The sequence below is a fragment of the Ischnura elegans genome, chromosome 4 (genome assembly GCF_921293095.1).
Source record: "Ischnura elegans chromosome 4, ioIscEleg1.1, whole genome shotgun sequence".
In the NCBI taxonomy this organism is placed as follows: Eukaryota; Metazoa; Arthropoda; class Insecta; order Odonata; family Coenagrionidae; genus Ischnura; species Ischnura elegans.
In genome coordinates, this window is record NC_060249.1 from 65,187,016 (window position 1) to 65,209,320 (window position 22,305).

Sequence of the window (22,305 nt, forward strand, 5' to 3'; positions counted from 1 at the left end):
GTCTCCGGCCATTTTCTGCAAGGCTCTTGATGACCACTGAATATTTAAGAACTCTTCATCGACACTAGTAGAGCAAATGAACAATTACATCAGCTTTTACCTAACCCTAAAGACCAATCTACGTGAGGCCCTTAACCCTTTCGAGACAGTGGAGTTCTTGCCTTAGCATGACTGCTGTACAGAGCCCCAAGAGACTCTTTCGTAGCCTCCATACGGAGTATTTTTGCGGGACATTCGTTACGAAGGGTCTCGCTGACAATCATGCACAATCAGAACTCTGAGGGTAGTTGGGCTCCCTCCTTTCAGGGTGTATAACCCTACCTGCGGCATCTATTCACTGTCAATCATGCTTTGTTTGCATGAATTAGCTATATGGATAATTATTGCTAGGACGTAAACTGCAGACTTTGAATTGAATTCCTCATTTTATTTTGAGATTTGTCAAATTTTGAACAAAGCTCTACTGTCAATGTTAGCGCATTTAATGCATCAACAATTTCCATGTTGATGTTAATACTGAAATCGAGATATAAGTTAATATTTATCGTAGAATTTCTTTTAAAAATTGCAAACGCTGCTTTAAAGACAAAGAATTCAATTCTTAGTATATGTTTTTTGAGAAAGGAACAAATATTTATTTCACAAAATGACTGGATAAACGATTGTATGACCACAGTCCCTTACCGCTAAGAGGGGTGATATAAGATAAGCGGTCTGGGTACCTGCCACCAGATTTCAAGGTAAAGCCTAAGTCTTGCTGTGTTGGGTTCCGAAACAAATACATCGCACACCCGCGACCGTCATACAGGTAGTGAGCTAGGAACGTATATATTCGGCATTCGTTCACCTGCATAGGAAAATTTCCGAAAAAATTTGCTGCTTTTGTCTCCCGCGTCAAGAAACATCCAGATGCATATTTTTGTCTTTAGTAGGGAAAAAGTAAAATGCAATGATGCATTACAATCATTTGAGTAGTCAATAGAATGAACAATGAAGCCCCAGCTCCATTTATTTCAGGCATACAGTGTAACAAAAATGACAGGAATGCATCTGAAGTAAAGAAACACTTATTCTTTTATTTTTTGAGAACTGACACTTAAAGCTGATGGGTCAATTACTCATTTCTTCAGCTGCTGCTATATCATAAATAACTGAGTATATGTATGAAAAGATGATTTAAAAAATGCATTGATTGAACAGGGACTATCATGTGGACGTGTGTTCATGTGTGCACATAGATTGCATTTAACCAAGTTTAAACACCACAATAAACGGTGAATCATCACGCTGATTGATCATGTGAATGAAACATTTGCCAGGTACAACAGAAAATTTTTTGAATGAACCATCATGTGCATGATCAAATGGTGAAAATTAGAACATGTTCCATTTTGCTTGCATGATTCTGTGAATGATCACGCGATCATTCAGCATGATCATTCACCGTGCTAAGCAGCTTTTAGAGAGTAAAACCTCTTTTGACTCACAACAGTTTATTGAGAATACTTAGATACCTTGCCAATGGTTGCTCAGGGAAAAGTTAGAGACTAAAGACATGCAGGAATCTGCTAATCTGAGGACAACATTAAACCCCCTAGGTAGTAGATGACAGGAATAGCATTTAGCTTCTTCAGACAAGGTTAGCATTAAAGTATAGACAGTTTACAATATAAATAGCCTTGTGGTCTCAGATAGGTTCCTATTTAACAAATCGTTAAAGAAATTTAACGTCCTAAATAGAGAGAGCAATTCTGATCTGAATAATGATTTTATCTCAAATGTGAGTGACTTACCTGAGAAGAGCGAAGACTGGACACTTGTTTCTGAAGCCCGATGTTTTCCTCTTCAAGTTCCGAATTATCCAAAAGAAGTCGCGTCTCTCTCTTCTTAGCTTCACGTATCTCTGCACGAAGTGACCTCCGCTCCAATTCCCACTCCTCTCTATCCTTATTCAACTCATTATTTTCAAGGAAAAATCTTTCACGCTCAGCTATCAAGCGCTCCAGCTCCTGTCTCATCTGAAATACGAGAAAAATATGAATGAATCTATGAATGAAAAAGATTAACGGAAAATGAATAAAATAACCACCTTCTGTGTCAACGGCTGACAAAGAATATTACATTCCGCCAATGGACCACCGTTTAATGATATAATGTTATCCCAAAGACGACTTCACGTTAGCTATATTGCACGAGTTCAGCAACAAGAGAACTAATTTGTTAAAAAAGAAGGCATATTCTTGGAGTAGAAACCTCTCTCTACAAATATTTTGCTACAAAATTCAGAAGTAAGCGGCAAGAATCCAAAACATGTCAGAGTGACAAAGGCACCAAAACTGCTGTATTTAAAAATTCCGAAAAACAAAGCCACAAAAATTTCCCCAGAACAAAATAAAACATTCTAGCACAGCACATAAATAGATGGTGTAAAACGAAACAGGAATATTTCAAATAGGAAACTTTTCACAAAAGAAAAATTAATATCACTTCAAATACGCAAGATATACACAAAGCTCGTAAGTTTAACTGTCAACTCAGATAGCGTAAACATAACCAAGAAAACTGTAATTATAAACCATGGAATTCAGGACGAAAAACGGAATGCCTGAATTTCAAGCGAAAGTATATTAAAACTATTACCCCAGAAATATACTCACTTGCTTTGAATCACTCTCTAATTCTAATATTTTCGTATTCAAGGACGTCTTCAATGCAGCAGATTCATTGAGAAGAGATTCCTCCTGCTCGATGCCCGTTTCAGTTGTCACTTTATGACTAGTTTGAAATTTGGCGAGGGCCTTTGGAGGGAAGAAAAAATATATACACAATGTTCTTGGAGCATAAATGCACAACTACCAAACAAACAACTACCTCTTGAGTGATATCCAATTCATGTTTCGTATTTTCGTATAAGGCCTCAAGCTCGCTGCATCTTACTTCTAATCTACCTTTTTCGGCAAGCAACTCCAGTCCATATTGAGCAGATTGAACATTTTCACTACTAGCTTGATCTAACTCACGGCTAAGTCTTTCTACTTCACGCCTTAGTTCATCTATACCCAGCTCCTCTAAGATGTAAGATCCTGGGGAGGCCATCGCTTCCTTTATTGCACCAGAGATAAATAAATAATTAAAACTTCGAGCTCAGGTCATATTTTTAAGAAGTTTACAGTTAAAAACTTCGGTTTCGCCACTTCACTACGACTAGGAATGCCATGTATAGAAAACTATCGGAATGTCCACTTCTGACAACTCCGGCTATTGCAACCGGAAGTAACTTCACCTGTTTCCGCGTTACAGGTGAAAGTCGTATTAATTATTTAACAATGACAGCAAAAAAATAGGTTTTCTCATTCATTTTTTATGTAAAAAATATAAAAGTCTTTTTTAAAACCATTTTAATAGAAATTTCTTGGAGATAATAATATTATGAGTGTATTTTCGTTTTTATGAAGCGGGAATTCAAAGGCATGCCCCGTCTGGTTTATAGTGAAATATACCTGTTTCAGGCATATTTGACTATGGAATCCTTTCCTAACTGAAAATTATACTGTGTTTTCTAAATCAACTATAATTATCTATGAGGGATGGATGTCCGTTCTTGATATTATGGCAACAAAGGGCGGATCCAGAATTTTTTCTGGGGGGGCACAAAGGGTTTGACAGGCAAATGGTCTTTTTATACTTGAGATTAACAGCAAGACACAAATTTTACTGCACGAAATATTATCTCTATTTTAACATGAAAGTTATTAATATGAAATTAAATGTTTGAGGCTCCGAAATACACAAAACAAAACGAACATAATGAAAACCGTATTAAGAATTTTGCCAATATTTTAAGAATCTGGGAGGGATGTGCCCCCCTAAATCCGCCTATGGTTACAACACATAATGCATGTGGATTCAACTTCCCGAATTTAATATGACCATGAAGTCATTTACCATACAAATGATGTGGCTATATGTTTGAATATACATAATATTTAACACAAATAGGTCAGGACAAAAAGAAAACATCCCTTTAGGTTATAATAATCCAAAATAAATGAGGTGGCAACCGAGAAAACATTTATTACAGTATATGGAAGAGATAAGAGAGTAGGTTACTTGATAGCTGGTGGGTACTATACCAACCACGAGGTGGATAATAGGACCTCCAACATCTTCAATAGCCCAAGTATCCGAGAGTCGCTTCCCAGGCCTACTATTATAGTCTAAAAATAGCTGTGTTTACGATTTTTTGGATGGGTTCCAGCTGCTTATGAGTGCTCCCCCTCCCAAACAGCATGAATGATTTTGAACTAGTAATCCCAATTACCATTATGTAAAAAAATGTGAAAATAATTTTTTCTGTTGATCTTGAGGATACAAGGGCGTGAGAGTTTACTATATCTACGTTTCTGCTTACTTTTTTTTAGGGGATCAATTGAACATTTTATACAAGATTGTTCAGGTATCCAAGGCTACTTTTATACTCAATGAAGATCATTCTGTACCACACATTTAAGATTCCCTTATCAGGCTAAACAAAAGTTAGGATATTGATATGTACTTAACACACAAAACTGTGATTTGTACCTCCAATATTAAGACATCAGGTGTAACAAGAAGGCATACCTCATTTTCAAAAAATTATAAAAACTTAGTTGATCCACATTGGCACATCTTGGATGGGAAACAGTAAAATTGGTATCCAGACAATATTTCTTCCTTCCCAACAGGGAAAAATGAAAACTTAGTAGTAGTCCAAAAATTCATAATTGGTTAATTGTAGTCGATGGGTAATCATTACTATAGTTGCATTGCAAAATTAGATAAAAATGCAGTCAGAATACATTCTTTAAAGCCATTCAGATGGAGCCATATTTCAGTATGCTGAGTGGCATGTTCATGGAGTAGCTTGTCAGGGGATAGGTTTGAACCAGTAGTCAGAATAAAGTTTGTGCATTCCAACCGATTTAGTCTCAATTTCATGAATACATTATCAGATAATGAAAGTAAAAACTTGGAAGGCTTATTTAGATGAAAGGGTGAGAGTCATAAATATAAGAGTAACTTCCAGAAAGAAATGAGAAGTTAGTTTGGCTAAACTTGAGATTTCACAGTGATCACCTCAAATTTTCCATCACTTTCCACACAATTATAAGGGTACTGTAGTTATGATACGTCGGAGGGTCATGGAAATTCAATATCCTCTGTTAAAAAACAGCAAACAAACAAAATGCCAACTTTTCAAAAATATATTTTTTAAACATGTATAAATTTGCAAAGTACAAATTGTTCATATATGATTATTCAGAATCATTCTGTTCTTATTTACAGCAGTTAAAACTACTTCTGCAGCCTTAATGTACATATGTCATATTTTTTACAAGGTACTTTAACAATTACATATTAGCGTATTGCATTCTGACACTAAAATAGAAATTTCCACAGGAAAATTACATTTCAATGAAAAAAATTAATATTGTGCTTTCATTTACATATAAATATACAAGAATAACTATAACAGACTTCAAGCTTGAAGACCATACCTAATATTTACATAAATACATGCCAAATGATACAGCCTTCCAAATATAATATACATACATATAAACACAGGCAAAATATTCATTGCACTTAAAATCAATATGGCAATTAACCAGCAATAAGCATTAAAGTTAAATTCACACATTACTGCGTAATCAGCCTTTGATAGAATACATTGCACTTAATTGACACAAAATGATCTACTGCATTTAAAAAATTCAATAGAGCAAAATTTCTGACAATATTACCCATGAATCACTTCTCCTAATAGATTTATGCACTGCATTTCCATAAAATTTTTATGATACCCATGAAAATAATTTTTACCATAAACTATAAGGTTTTATAAAAGAAATCTTTCAGGATTGATGCAGATTACAATAATCTTATTACTTTCTACTTCATAAAATTAGTAATGACAACATTTCAAGCATCCAAAACTAGAAAAAATAGACATGATGCAGTATTTTAATTATTAAATGGAAGCTGTAATCCATTTGTCTTCAGATGATTCAATAGGAAATAAAAGCAAGATCAACTAAACAAAACAGTCACTCTTTGATCACATTTGAAAAATCTGATGCATCATACCAATAACAGCTAAATGTTAGTGAAGTAAATTAGGAACATATTATCTTCTTACTCATAAAGAGATTCCAAACATGGTACACTCTTGCTGTAAAGTTTTAAAGGTGCAAACCTCATTATATCACACACTAATTGTTAGGCTGCATGAAACATCAACTCCTGCTCGAGTCCTCAAATCACAAGTTTAAAAAAAATTGATACAACATAGATAAGTTTTCAACTGTGGTCACCTAAAATCTAGAGAAAGTCCAACATTCATTTATGTGTACAGCATAGAAGCCATGTTATTAATTACAGTACTGTGTCATTTTGAAAAAAAAGGAACTATAATTTTAATGATGGTCAACATTATGGGGTAGGAAGACTAAACCAGAACAAATAATCTACTACACAACAAAAGTTGAGCTTTCGATTACAACTTAGGTCAAGCTGTTCCTAGATTCATAAAAATGAGAATTATTACCCACGCTTCACCATAATCAGCCATATAAAAATATTCAAAATCCACTGTCTTTAAAAAAAGGCCAGTCAGAGAGGTACCAGGTCAATCAAGTTTGACCTTGGCTGTGTCATGGATTCTGGGAAAAATTCCACAAGGCGATCAAAGAGGCGAGATCGTCGAATGTGGCACTCACTAGTAGCTACCAATAAAGCATGTTCATCACCACTATCCATTCCTTCTTTAGAACTTTGTGAATGAGCTCCAATGCTGCTACAGTCCTCTTCTCCACTACCATCTTCATCACGAAATAACACAGCTGCCATCAGTTGGAACTATGGAAGCAAAAAATTATACACTTATGATTACATTCACATTATTATTTCGACCTATTACCGCCATATTCATGTACCAATCGCATTATTTAGAAGCTTAACTTGGATTTGAGTAGACACTTAAGGCCTGTTTACACGGTACATTAACACATACGGGTTAATGTCTAAATGTATGAACGCGAGAATGAACGCCAAAATGCACCGTGCAACCACCCAACTTGTGCAAATGCATGCACAGAAAATTGAACCTGTTCTAATTTGGTTCATGCATTCGTACATGTTCCGTTCCGGTCCACAAAAATCATTCACGCAAACGTACATTGACTCATACGTGTTAATGTATTGTGTAAACAGGCCTTTAGAGCGGGTGGCAATGGAATGAACATGCTGCATTATGGATACACAAAAACATTTTTAGTTTCACCTAAGAAAGAGCAAAACGAACAATAAAAACTTGAGCAAACTCGAACAAGTACACAGCACATAAAAGCTAAAAATTACACAAGAATTAATATTTATATGATTGAAAATCCCCTGTTTCTTTCTTTATATATGTTGATACTAAACCAGAATGTGCCTGATAATGACTATTTACCCATTTAACTTTGTTAAATACCACGGAAACAAAAGAAAAACTGTAAATACGAACCATTACGGGACTTTGGTGGCTTTATTCAACACCTTCGGATACAACGAGCACTCGGTTTTGCGAGTAATTTCTGAGGGATTATGAGCACTTGTAAAACTGGGCTTCTACTGTAATTATGTACTTTGAAACTTGATTTTTAATCACAAAGATGATCCCTAAGGATGCATATTTGATAAAGAACATTAATTAAAAATTAGATCATTAACATAGATGTATCTGAACTCAGCTTTACATTTTTAAATTCTGTTAACTGACACAAAATTATAATCAGAAAAGTCTCAATTATGATTTTCATCTATTGCCAAGTTATTTAGAAAACTGCAAATATTATGAAATTTGAATGAGTGGTAAAGAACTTAATGGAAATTGACTCTATGATTGAGTAAATAGGAGAGAATAACTTTTTTCCAGATTTTTTCCGTGTTATCAAATTATAATTAATATTATCCTAGATAAACATTGATGCATTTCATGGACTGATATGATTTTCCTCACGATTTTCAGGCATTATCAATCTATTGATCCTTGAGTCTATTTCCTCTTATAAAAACTGAATGATGTTTTTTTCATCCAATCCGATTTTTGGTGCTAGCTTTCTTTCTCAAATCCTGCACGATTCCCCTCTTCTCTAAAAGCGCATATGCTGTATCATGCAGTAATTTACCCCTCTTCTCCTTACTTGTGTCCGAATCAATTTCCGCAAAGTATTTAATGTCCACAATTAAACTCATTTACTTGTTATTTTGTTTAAGTAGACTACTTCACCAGTCCATCTTAATACTAATTTCAATTATGCAATAATCACAGAAGTAAACTTAAGAAAGTGAAAATAAAATAGTCAGCTGTATAAGAGGAAAATTTTTAGTGAACATTCAGGGGCTTACTGGAAATTTTTTTGCTGAGACAATGGCAAGATTTGAGCAAATACAATGATTTAAGGGATGGCCAAAAAACTCTATCGCACCTCCTCGTTGTTGAAGAGAGAATTTTGGAAATTCAGCCAGAAAATGGGGATGTCACAATGAATGATAATGCATGTAATCACAAAAATAAAATCTCTACATTGATAGGTAAAGGTGATGAGCAACTCATTTCATATTTGCTACATTTTGGTTTGTGACAAAGTCTTTTGAAATTATAACAATAAAAATCACCACAATAGTGGATTTTACACATTAGCAAGCAAATTAACATAACTGTCTTACAACCGCATTTCTGATGCAAAATTCCCAAGCATAATTGAGCACTATTCTACTCCTAAACCAATATTGACTGTTAGAAGTCATTACAAAGTGAAAGTAGGGACTAAATAAACAGCAGAAAATGCCAACAGTCAAATTATTCTAAGACTTCGAAATAACATAAGTTCCATGATAAAGTTAAACTCTGTGGAACCTCTGATTCATTGCATGATACTTTAACCACTACATCACAGGAATGATTGTAACCTAAAGTAGTCTCATTGCTGAATATGTTGGCTGTGTTCACAGGTATCCCGAAGAGAGTAAACTCCATTCTAGATGAGTCGTGGGCAAAGCATTTTTGGTAGAGATGGGTCGAATAGCAGATTTTTCGAATTCGAATATCGAATTCGAATATTAAATCATTGCTCGAATATTCGAATACCTCGAATACTAAATGATGAAAGCTGGTATGTTTGACTCGGTTGCCTATGCAGCAGGCAACACAAGATTTTGGGGAGTAATTTTGATTTCCTTTAAATGATTCGAACAGGAATTTAGCTGATTAATGAATATTTTAATTTTACGGAAACAATTGGGCATATAATTAATTCAACTAACATCGCTTTACCCTCACTCCTGCTGCCAAGTGCTAGCTGACAATCTAAGGCAATTTGCAAAATACAAGCTCTTTTCCTCCGGATTTTCTTCAATTATTTTGTTAGTTATTATTATTAGTCCACCTTTGGGAGTTCTCACGAGATAAGAAGATGAATTGGAATTGCTATCAGGGAGAAACCAAATATCCTGAGAAAATATCCATTCCTCTGGGACTGTAACAATAAAGATTTATAGCACCACTCATAAATTGTAACTTTATATATGTTTTCGGAAAAAAATACGGCATCAACTCCCGAGAAGCTCTGCTGCTCATATCGAGTTTCGCCAGAATGCTAAGTCTCCGTCGTATTTTGATATTTATTTCTTTGCGTAAAATGCTTAAATAAACTCAGAAATACGTCGTGTTTGGTCTTATTCTTTTTGAAATTACGCGCACATTACTAATCTTTCAATTCAATAAAGGTGTAACATCAATTGACGAAAGTCATTCTTAGACACCTTTTGTGCTAATAGATGACTCATGCAGCGGTTGACCTCCACAGAAATGGGGAACTTCGAAGCTGGTAGGAAAAAAAAGGTCAGTGGGGGAGAAAAGGGTGGGGCCCGAAAGACGTTTCTATTGTTCTCGTGTAACTTGGTATTTTTTCGAAGCTAAGGTCTTCGTAATATGATCCCTGCGCGAGCTGTGACCTTTTTTTTATTTCGAAGAAGACGAAAGCCTCAGAGGGGGGGCTAGTGCTGAATGGAGAGGGATACCGGATCTAGGGAAATGCGCTAATGTAAGTATCCCACGGTACTCACACAGCTGTTGACCTCCAGAAATGGGGAACTTCGAAGCAGGTAGCCAGAAAAAGGTCAGTGGGTGAGAAAAGGGGGGAGGGCGTGAAACACGTTTTTATTGTTCTCGTAACTCGATATTTTTTTCGAAGCAGGGGTCTTCGTAATGCGATCCCTGCGCGATCTGGGACCTTTTGTTTGATTTCGGAGAAGAGGAAAGCGTCAGAGTGGGTGAGGCAAGTGCTGAATGGAGGGGGATAGCGGATCGTGGGAAATGACCTAAGGTTGTGTAACACCTAATTTTGAGTGGTTTGTTTTGGTATTTGGTGTGACGTAATACAAGCAATAATAAGCAGCAGAGGTGGAGTGAGGTAATTGTTGGGATTGTTGACGGCGCAGGAGGAAGTGAAAAGGGGGGAGTCGGATTCTGATAGTTATGGCGGACGGGTGTTCCCTTGCTCCCGAGTTTGTATTATTTAAAGTGAAATAAAATATTTGTAAGTGACGTGTGAAAATAAGAGTAATTAATTGAAACGTTACAGTTGCTATCCCACGGCACTGAGGTTCTCCTGGTGGGGGGAATCGGGGATTTTCGGATTTTTTCACCCGACCATTTTCGGTTCCCTTCGTCGAACTCTTTTCACCGCTAAAATCCACGAATTTGATGTAATTCGTCAACTTGCGTAAAACGGCGCTGCGAGAACTAGACGACTTGAGTTCTCTTCATTTTTCCGAGTCAACTACCAACGACGTGCGTGCGACATTGTATGACGCGAAATTCAAAGTATTCGAGGTATTCGAGGCGGTACTTTTCGCATAACTATTCGAAACCTCGAATATCGAATACTTTCTAATATTCGAGGTATTCGAGTATTCGCGGATACTATTCGCACATCTCTAATTTTTGGAGAATATGAGGAAGAATTCGTAGCTGGATCTTTTGCGGGTTTTCATAATGTGACGTATATGATTATTTCCCTGGTATAAGGGGCAAATAGCTTTTAAAATTCCTTATATATAGCTTTCAAGTTCTTTAATAAAAACACTTTTATCTTTACACGCTCAGGATCTAAACTGCTACACTTTCATTTGAAAATGAAAATGGGTTTCAATCCTCAGATAAACCATTGACTTAATTTTAATTTTTGCCACATATATATTTCCCGCAAATTTTACCACTTTCTCATCTCATACTTGTGTTTCACCCGCAAATGCTTCAGTAGTGGTGAGGTGGATTTTTCACTTCTTCACTATAGTTTCACACCACAGTGCGTGCACATAGTTATGTTAATATGTCTTATGTTAATAAAAATGTTTCTACACTATGAAAGACATTTTTATCAGAATATCATTAACTTAAATTGCTACTGCACAATCTTCATTACAATTAACAATGCTTAGAAAAGCATTAACCTCACGTGTGACAAAGTGTGGGAACAGAACGAGACGACTGCTCAGCGTTAGGAAGGGGTGGGCAGCAGAAGCACGTAAAGGAGACCTTTTGACATGGTCATTATCCTATGGCATTGAGATTCTCCTGATGGTTGTCCAACCTGATAGGAAGAGTCACACACTATGTGCATGTTGTATTTCGCCTTAAAATTTTCCATGGCTGAAATTCTACTGCATATCACCTACGAGAGCTTTTAAACGAAATGGCTCATAATTAGGACAAGCATGGCAGTGCAACAGCAAATGCGAAGAGAGGATCGGAACTCTTTCCACTACATCTTATGGGATGCTGCATTCACTGAAGAGACATTTTTAAAATTTCGGATCCACATCCAATACATTGCAATGCATCCAATGCAAAATTGTAATTTACATTCATTTATCGGGCTAGCCCTGTTGTAACTTAAATAAATAAAAGATAAAATATATATTACGTACTTCTTTGGTTTGTTCAGGATCATTGTGATCTACAATTTCTGAGAGTGATGTCTGCAAATAGTTAAGGGCCAACATCTTGTTTTCTGCAGCCAACTCTTCAAACCTGGAAGAGCAACATAAAAAAATGATAAATCAAAAGATCATATGTAATTCTATCATACTCAAAAGTAAAGTTTTTCAAGGTTTCAAAGCAGCAAACAATGATACTGTTAGCACAACTCAGGAGAGGCTTTTTTAATTTCCCTACCTTCCCTATTCAAAAATTTCCTCCCTCCTTTTTGGGTACAATGCTGCTGTCATATGTTTTATTTCTGACATTCCACTGTCCTGAAAGTTTTTGTCTACCACGGGATATGTCTGCCGGAGGTGGAGAAGAGGCATGTGTCAGTGTGCAATCCGCCTTTGGCTAGGCCAGTCAGCCACTAGCCTCAGACGAGTGCTCGCCACCATCCCAATGGAAGCAGGAAAGAGCCCAGTCCTTGTCTTAACCCCTTACCCTCGTCATTATTTTGCTTTCCCCATTACAGTGAGTCCTCGTTTAACGTCACTTACCATTCCTGAAAAATGTGACGATAAACAAAATGACGTTAATCGAAACATGATATCCCATAAGAAACAATGTAAAAAGTGAATATCAGCTTCTAGACCTCACAATTCCTAAGCAAAAAAATTTTAGCGTATCATATCTGGGGCATTTTTTACTATGGGAATGCCAAACTATGGCATAAATACGAGTTCCTGTCTTCATCGACGACAATAGCAGCAGTGACGTAAATCCTTCTCCATTTTTGTATCTTCCCGCATTTGCTTTTTGGCTTCGCTATGGTGGTCGCCTGGGCATCATCATCGCTGAAACATCGTCGCAGTTACAGGAACCAAAATTATTGTGAACACGGCGAAAAAAGTGACGACAAAAACTCAGAGTTCTACATGAAAAAATTCCTTGAAATCACTTTTTAGGTTCCTGAAAACCATTATGTCAAGTAAAGCCTTGCGCACCCGCCTAGGAATTCATTTTGCAGAAAATTTGCTAAAACCGTAATTGCAATTAACAATAAATACACCGTTTTACACTTTGTTTAGACTGACTGTATTACCGCCTACAAAACGAACAACCTGCAACATCCGCCGCTTCGCGTTTTTTCTTGCGTGAAATTTAAAAGACTTGACGTTACCGCAAAGCGAAGGAGCGATAAACGAATGACAATCTCAAAAATTTCATGACGTTATCGCGAAATGACGTTAAATGGGGTAACGTAGAACGAGGACTCACTGTACTTTTCTTCCTGAAGTTATTTTGAGTACCTGGCTTATATAGGCTTGCCTCTTTTTTTTATCTTTTTTTCTTGCTGCAGTGACGGCCCCAAATGGGTACAGAGACTATGAAAGCATTTTTTAAGCTTCATAATGGATTGAAAGATAGAAAAACCAATGTTTAGAAAACTAAGTTTTTATGTAAGTGATTTAAGCATTACATAGCGCTGTAGAAAAATTTGTAGCTGAGCATTTCATTTAACTTTCTTTTGATTTTTTTATCACATTATTTTACTACATCACAACTTCAATGTGGGAATATATAAATGCTTTCAAATAATTTTTTGTCAACAGATTAATAAATTCACATCCATATCCTGATGATTTATGTTGCTTCTCAGATTTCTGAAGGGTGAAAGATGATTTTCCATTTCTCGGTTTACACCGCTTCCAGCTTAGCTATTGAAGGCAAAGCTGATGTGGCGTAACCTGACCAATGGAGAATCACTGTTGAGTAATTCATTACACATTTTGCTTAAATGATTCCTTAATTTGCTCCCGACTAAAATTGCATGAGCATCTTTCAGTAAATTCAGTTGAAGTAGTTTTATGCCAAGAAAATTCATTAATATTCAATGAAAAAAATGGCATAGTTATGAATTAGGCGAATAATTAACTTTAAAACATACCTATGAGTACGAATCATCATCTTGCACCGCTGTAAAAGTTGACTTTGGGTTGGTCTTTGAAGTCTGAGCTGCCAAAAGTCATCCAGTCGTAATTTAGGTAAACAAGAACGACCTGGATTTCCTCCAAATAAATAATGTACCTTTTGCACAGGATCATAAACAAGTTGATGTGCAAACCTGGGACAGGGCTCAACATGCTGCATTCGACTCCAATAGTGCTCTCCAGTGTTTTCATTGCGATAAACACATGACCTATAAAATTGAATTGATCACTTAAAGGAAAAGATTAAAAACATTCAAGCATAATTTCACTCTCTCTCGCAGTTGCAAAGAGCTGAGAACAACTTCTGCATTTCAACTCACTATTGGCACAGAAAAAAAGCTATTCTTAGGTATAAGTCTCCTTGAAGACAGTGGTATGAAACCTATAAAATGCAATACAGCATACTCCCAATTATCCGGGCCAATGATGGGGAAAGGGGGCACGAATAACCGGAAAACACGAATAATCCAAACATTCACTTAAATTTCTTGTAAATCGGACAATTTAATATTATTTTTGCACATTTTCTGTTATTTTAGGTTGCTCTCCGGAATCATTCACAGCTATCATTTATTGACCACGATCTTTTTAGGCAGCGATAATGTGATTGTAGTATTCCTACTGCTCTGTGTAATGCCTGGTTTCCGAAAACCAGGTCAGTTGGTGAGATGGGGTAGGGATGAAACATGTTCCCATTATTCTTGTGTAACGTGATATTTTACTTTATAGCTAATGATTTATGGTCTGAGTGGTCATGGAAAGGAAAAAAAAAAAAAAATCAGAAACTTGGCCTGAGGAGTGATGGAGGGTCAAGGATGGTTTTGTGAAATCTGCAACACATTTACTTTTGATGTGGTTATTATCTTATGGAACTGACAATGAGATTCCCCCTATAGTTGTATTACCTCTCGGGAAGATTCACACTATGTACCGGTCATATTTTGCATTAACATTTTCTGAAATTCTGTAGCATAATCCCTGCGAGGGCTTTAAACAAAATGTTTCATGAATAGGACAAGCATCGCAGTATAGTGGCACATGCAAAGAGAGGATCGGAACACTTTACACTCCCTCTTATGGAATGCTACATTCACTGAAGCATTTATTTGAAATTTTGGGTTCAGATTCGAAGTCTTCAGTGACTTTGGATCAGAAGTGTCCAGTGAAGGGATTATCCAGAGATATTTGGATCCTAAGTAACTGATCCGACCATCCCTAGTTATTACCCTTATGACTATTCAAATGACTCTAACTTGGATATTTTACATTGCATTTCCCTTGAATGAAAAGTTAAGGGGAATAAAAGCAAACTTAATAAAAGATATCACTAGGTCCACTACCCACATGAGATCCAGAATTGAAATCATTAAAACATTTAACATCACCAAAACACTCAATTATTGGAGTAGATTCTTACAGAAAGAAGTGGTTATAAATTTATATACTTACCAATGATTGGTTTTGATATAATAAACCCAAAATGAATTTTGTACATTGTCATCTCTTTTTTCCTTGTCTTTGCTCAATCCCTACAAAAAATAAGAAATGACTCTCATCTATTGTAAATTAATTGCTAAGAAATACACAACATTTCACATGGGAGTACATACAGATAGCACATAAATTTCATCAAGTTCAGGATCAATGGTTGCACGTTGAGTGAAGCCAGCTGCTGGCACACGTGGTCCCTCTGAACCTAAGCCCCCAGAACTCTTGCCAGATCCACCATCAGAGATGATCTGCTCAACTTCTCCTGTGTCCACAGCATATGTGAAGAAGTCATTTAGATGTTCCTTTCCACGCTGACCAGCAAATATATATAATTTTCGACTACCCTGTGATGAAAGAAACAACATTAAGTCACACCATCTTGCACAGACATCAAAATTAGCTGTAATAAATTAAAATAAACCTCAAAATTAGAGATGCGTGAAAAGTATCCGCGAATATTCGAATACCTCGAATACTAGAAATTATTCGATATTCGAGGTATTGAATAATTATGCTAAAAGTACGATCTCGAATACCTCGAATACTTTGTATTTGTTTGAATTTCGCACCCTACACTGTCGCACGCTCGTCGTCTCATTGGTAGTTAACTCGGAAACAACATAGAGTACTCTAGTCATTTAGTGCATACAGCGCCGTTTTAGGCAAGTAGACGAACTATGTCAAATTCACGAATTGGAGTAGTGGAAAGATAATTGTACGACCTGGGGAACCAATCAGGGGAAAAAATCTAAAAATCCCCGATTTCCCCCTCGAAACCTCTCAAAAAAATTAAAATGGCGGAAAAACATTGACTTTTGGGGTACCTTCCGTTACGCATTGAGCTACTGCTCCCATATCGTTCCACTCATCGGAAAGATCATCATGGATTTGAAGACTACAAGAATGCGGGCTTCCCCTGACGTCAGTTTTGTTTCTTTATGCCAAACTACGGCTCCGCAATGATGGCTAAAAGTTAATGAAGGATCAAAAGTTTCATTAAAATAATAGCAAAAAACAGCATATGCACGGGCCCCTGGCTGAATGCATCAATACACCAAGGACAAAATATCCTGAGAAGATATCGCTTCGTTAGCTACTCTGACAGGTGTGACTTGTACCATAATTCGTAAATTGTAACCTGATGTCCTGTTTTCGAAAAAAAATACTGCATCAATTGTCGAGAAGCTCAGCTGCGAGGATATTGAGATTTGCCAGAAATCACCATCGTATTATTCCGACTATTTCCTTACTTAAAATGCTTAAATAACGTTAGAATTAAGTCTTGTTTGGTATCATTCTTTCATGAATTACGTGCACATTACTATTATTTCAATCCAATAAAAGTATAATACCAATTGCTGAAAGTCATGTTAGACACCTTTTGAGCTAATAGGTAATTCATGCAGCAGTAGACCTCCAGAAACAAGGAACTTTGAAGTGGGTATGCTGAAAAAGGTCAGCGTACAAGAAAGGGGGAGGCATGAAAAAGGTTTCTTTTGTTCTCTTGTAACTTAATATTTTCTTTCCAAGCTAAGGTCTTCCTGCGCAAGCTGGGACCTTTTGTTTGATTTCGGAGAAGAGGAAAGCATCAGAGGGGGGAGGCGAATGCTGAATGGAGGGGGATAGTGGATCTTGGGAAATGCGCTAATGTTACTATCCCAAGGCACTCAGCTTCTCCCTATGGTATTTCAATCTTCAGGGGAAGATTCAAACTATGTGTCTGTCGTCATTCGCCACAAATAACACATTGTAAACACTATGTGTCATTTTCGTCAAACGATGGATGCGGAAAAATTCTAGGACAAGACCGCTATCTTCAAAAAATCAATGCGGGACAACGATACTTCGGAGAATGATAGATGCGGGAAAAAATTAATTGTCTTTATGGAACTTTATTTGGGACCAGGAACGGCGAACTATGAATGCCGGAAAAAGATCAATGCGGGAACGATAGATCGGGGTTCCACTGTATATACCTTTTTATTTACACATTCATCAAGTGAAATAGAAGAAAAAAACGTACGTTTATAAGGTTTGCGCAATTCTAGTATTCGAGGTATTCAAAATTCGAGATATTTGAATATTCGAGCAATGATTTAATATTCGAATTAGATATTCGAGTTCAAGAAATCTGCTATTCGACCCATCTCTACTCAAATGAAAATGAATATACCTGAATTCAACAAATACACTATATATAGAAGTATAAAAGACAGAATATAATAAATAATTAAGGATGGATTGAATTCACTATCTTAACACAAAAAAATACTGCACTTTTACAGTTATCTCTCCCTGATTGCATTTCAGAAATTATTATCTCAGCAATATCATGAGATAAAAATAAACTCACATTTATGTTTAAAATTCATTGAATGCATACATGTATATTATATCAGAAGAGGTACAAAATGTAAAGTTTCCCTATATTAGATGCTCAAATACAGCAGTAGCATGACAAAATCACAATAATACAAGGTTTTAATCATATGGACAGAAGATAGGTGGAAGTTTTATCATTAATATCATCATTTCACATTAAGAATTAAGTACAAACAAAAGCAAAATTAGTCAACTTGGTGCTTGGATACCTTTTTAGTAGTGGGTAAAAAAATACCATTAATGCATTGCCAGAAATCTATGATGCAAAATTAGATAGTTACCGGATGGAAGAGCATTGAGTGGCCAACTCGAGAACGAATGGTGGGTAATGAAGAACTACAACTTTCACCAGTCACATTGGTATCCTCAGCTAGTTTAGTCCAGGTATTTGTTGGGATGTGATAAGAGAAGAGACCAGAAAAATTTAGTTCCAGTATTATAGAGACAGCAGCAACAAGTCCAGAGCAACCAGGGCGATCATCTGCAGACCTAGGGAAATTAAGACCCAATTACATTCCATTAAAAAAATTATAACAAAGAATTTGAGAGCATTAAAACAAATTCAGTATTATAGTCATAAATTCTACATTAATAATGAAGATGGAGATTTTTAAACACAAATAATACAGTAAATTAGTACTTGAACATATGATCTCTAATGAAACAAAATTGATAATGAAAACATGATATGACAATAAGTCTAGAAATACAAAAGCTTTCTTCAACAAGATTTTACTGACGATATCAAAGCATTTTCAGACATCTGGAGGAGAAAATTTTGCCATCACGTGAATTGATAATACAAGAAAACAAATAAATATTTAGTTACCCTATAGTTTGCAAGAGAACCCGGCCTCCGAACACATAAATAGTCTGCTTTTCCACATCCATGCACATTTGGTGATCAAAAATAAGCTGTGGTCCACCCATGGATGCCGTATCCTCAGTGATGAGTGTCCAATGATCCCTCTCAATGTCATAAACATAGAAGTCACTCTGGAAATAAAACATTGAAAGCACTTTTATGAATACGTATGGTACAGCAGAATTTCAAAAACTTATACAAACAAACATATACATACTGATATGCTTTAAGCCTAAATATTAAGTAAATCAATTCCCAAATACCAAAACAAACAGGGTAATGGGCAATTCAGGGGTTTGAATGGTAAACTTTGTCAATAGGTACTGCCAAACTAAACAATGAAGGTGAGGTGATTTCAAAATATGTATGTAGCAAATGGAAGCTCTACCTAATTGAGACCACTTCAATGAAAACTATTATAACTTAAAAAATAAGCTCAACCATGAGTATTTTTTGTGCACCAGTATCTTCATATTAAATTGCCCTATTCTACAATATTCATGATATTTTTAGTAGTATCTGAAGACTTACAGGTAAATTTTTGTAACTTTGAAGGAATAAGTGAATATATTATTGTAGTTATTACCTTAAGATTTTCTGGATACCTGTACTGGCTGTCAACATATCGTCCAAGGGTGAAAAGTTGGCGTCTTTCCGGATCTAGGCAAACTTTGTGGCATGAACGGGCACTAGGGCCACCCTAGGAAAAGTTGACATGCCATTGAAATACACCATTACTTCTGGCTGACAACACAATTCCAAGTTCTAGATAAGTATATTAAGAAAAATAAATACAATACCTGTGCCTCTGTATCCATTGAAAGCAAAGTCCAATGGCCAGATGGTATATGATAGGACCATAAGTCACTGAGGTCTTGGTTCCCATCCCAGCCACCAAACAAGTAAATCGTTTCTGCAGCAGAATCAATAACCATTTGATGCCCACCTCTCATACCAGGACGGGGTGATAAGGGTTGTTGCTTGGATGGAGAGAGTAAATTTGCCTTACTCCCAGCTTCGATTCCAGGTGATGACGGGGCAGTCAAATCTGAATTGCTTCCTGATACTGACATGGCCTGCCAAATTGGCTTGTACTCCTGACTTCCAATGTACTGAGAAAACAAAGAGCCTGGCAAATGAAATGAATACAGAAGTTTTATTAAATCACTAATTAAAAATAACTTCAAAAGAAAAAAATCATGAGCAAATAATTTTTAATTTACTAGAAAGAGAAGGAAGAAATAATGTCACCAATCTTTAAAGATGTAAAGCATTAACCATGGAAATGAGGGGAAGCCCAAATGGATTATCATAAAATACCACTATTCCAGATATTTGAAATCAACTAACTAGCATGTGATGAAAAAAGCATTAATTATGACATCATTTGAAGCTACATACCAGTGATTTCGTTGAGATTGATTGTGAGATCACTTTGGCCACAAATATTCTAATATCTGAAATGTTCCTTTCTAATACGTACATATTTGATATAATTTAGACAATCGTATAAGGCGTGAAAAATGTTGCATTAATTGGCAGTGGCACATCCGCCTAATCCTCAGCTTCATCCAACTCCTTGTAATCACCAGGTTTAACCCCAGCCCTACCATCATGTGCTAGCGGACAACCTGAGGCATTTTGCAACATTCATGTGCATCTTCCCCGGATTCTTTTCTTCTTTGTGAATTATTTTCAGTCCATCTATTTACATCCTCACCAACTCCTTTGAAAGGGCCATGGTCCGAAGACAAAAATAAAACTAATAACAATGAATCCTGACTTTACTTAACCCACATTATGTGAAATAACGTATCGTATTTGCTTCTGCAGATGAAAATGGTGAAGGTGGTATAACGATCATGACTGGGAAGACCTTCTCTATTATCCAATGTAATATCTTCATTATCTACGCTAAAAAGTCTACTAAGCTTGCCTGATGATGTGATTGAAATTGCTGACGTTTCTAAGAAAAGGTCCATTTTGAGTGTTACACCCGCGACGTCATTCAAATAATACCAATCTTCTTCCATTATAATACACTAAGTGTATCCATGGAACTGTAGTGTAAGAAAAGATATTAACTAGATTTTATTTCACGAAATATATAACGCAGATATTTGCTGATGTCACTTAAGTAAAACAAAAGAAAGCGGCAAGAACCTGCAGCCAAAATAACACGCATGGGTATTATATGCGACAAAGAAACAAAAAGAAATGTGCATCTGGTGGACCCTAAGGCCAAAAAAACTAACAAGTATGATTTTATTGATTTAACATTTTCAATAATGACTGAAAAACATGAAAAAGGAATACAGAGTTTTTTAAATTAAATAAACTAAGAGTGCAGAATCAGCTCTTCACATAATCCATCGCTAAGGCGCATTACCTGCCTCTAGATACATCATTGCAAGAAATACCTCTTACTGCAAGGGTTTTGTCGGGGAGAGGTTGTAAAAGAGTTCTGTTTTGTCTGCATTATGTCACTCGGGGAATACTACTTAAGATATTCCTCTAGGATCTGAGTCCTTTCTTCCACAACTTTGGGTTTACACCAGCAATAGGGTGGTTTCCTATAATTTTTTTATTGCCTAAATCGTAAGATTATTACTCCTGGAGTACGTATTTCACGCTTTTAGATTTTTAAATGACGATATCTATTTTTTTCCATTAAATGAAAAGTGAAAATTTTAAAGCGTGCGAAAACGCGACAGGTGAGTATGAATGCCAGGAAAACTCCGTGTGACATCATTCTGGTTCCCACTGCCGCAAGTGAGGTGACCTTGGGGCGAGGCTTTGAGCGCTGATACGACGCAGGCTGCTAGCAGGTAGCTGAGTGCCCTGCTAGCTGGTAGCGCTTGGCTTAAATAAGGATTATTAATACCTTATCAAACGAAGAAAACTTTCCGACCTTGGCCAGTTTTAATAAGTGATTATTAAGAGATGTTTCCCTGAGCTCTGTGCCTCATGCATGCATTGGTAATCTCAGACGATGTAAAACTCCTATCTACTCGTATAGAAACTAGGCCCCTGTGACGTCACGTGGAGTGGCATCGCATGGGTGCCATTCTGGCCTTTTTCAAATGAGGATAAATTTGACCATTGCCATTCGTCTTAACCGGGATTTATAAAACCAAATAATTTGTATATTATGAATACACTAATGGTGGGTAACGAATCGCAATCAATGTCTTTCATCTTCTTTGATGAAGTGTGGGTTACCATGATTCAACAGGAATGAATCTAATCATATGATGTTGTGTGCATACTGAAGAAAGAACTATAATTGACACTCTTGGGCACAGTATATGAGGAAAACTTAAATGTTGCACATGTAAGCGGAACATCTTGAGTTCGCAGAGACGTGAAACCGGATGGTAATGCTATTCTGATCCCCATGCATAGGCACTCATGAGAGTGCGTGGGAGTGATGCTGCCATCAGCACCTTCCGGGAAGCCGCAGGCCACGTGTGGAAAAGGCAGCGGGCAGTCGGCGGAAAGTACTCATGTGTAAAGGCCGCAGGTCATGTGTGCGACGCACGGTGTGTGATTGATAATAAATACCT

The 22,305-nt window shown here is 36.5% G+C and overlaps 2 protein-coding genes across 2 annotated transcripts in view; both read right to left on the reverse strand.

Annotated features, from left to right (window-relative positions):
• LOC124157610 (protein bicaudal D) overlaps positions 1–3,264 on the reverse strand; it is a 28,896-nt gene extending 25,632 nt beyond the window's left edge. The window contains exons 1-3 of the mRNA XM_046532480.1: positions 2,872–3,264; positions 2,658–2,798; positions 1,794–2,018 (exon numbers count right to left, since the gene is read on the reverse strand). Of these exons, the coding sequence (XP_046388436.1) occupies positions 1,794–2,018; positions 2,658–2,798; positions 2,872–3,096 (591 nt within the window). The 5' untranslated portion in view covers positions 3,097–3,264. The remainder of the gene's footprint in view (positions 1–1,793; positions 2,019–2,657; positions 2,799–2,871) is intronic.
• A 1,965-nt stretch (positions 3,265–5,229) lies between these two features.
• The window catches only part of LOC124157611 (muskelin), a 33,741-nt gene continuing 16,665 nt past the window's right edge, over positions 5,230–22,305 (reverse strand). Inside the window, exons 6-14 of the mRNA XM_046532481.1 lie at positions 19,540–19,868; positions 19,326–19,439; positions 18,704–18,870; positions 18,156–18,363; positions 15,612–15,836; positions 15,451–15,530; positions 13,959–14,210; positions 12,016–12,118; positions 5,230–6,897 (exon numbers count right to left, since the gene is read on the reverse strand). Of these exons, the coding sequence (XP_046388437.1) occupies positions 6,652–6,897; positions 12,016–12,118; positions 13,959–14,210; positions 15,451–15,530; positions 15,612–15,836; positions 18,156–18,363; positions 18,704–18,870; positions 19,326–19,439; positions 19,540–19,868 (1,724 nt within the window). The 3' untranslated portion in view covers positions 5,230–6,651. The remainder of the gene's footprint in view (positions 6,898–12,015; positions 12,119–13,958; positions 14,211–15,450; positions 15,531–15,611; positions 15,837–18,155; positions 18,364–18,703; positions 18,871–19,325; positions 19,440–19,539; positions 19,869–22,305) is intronic.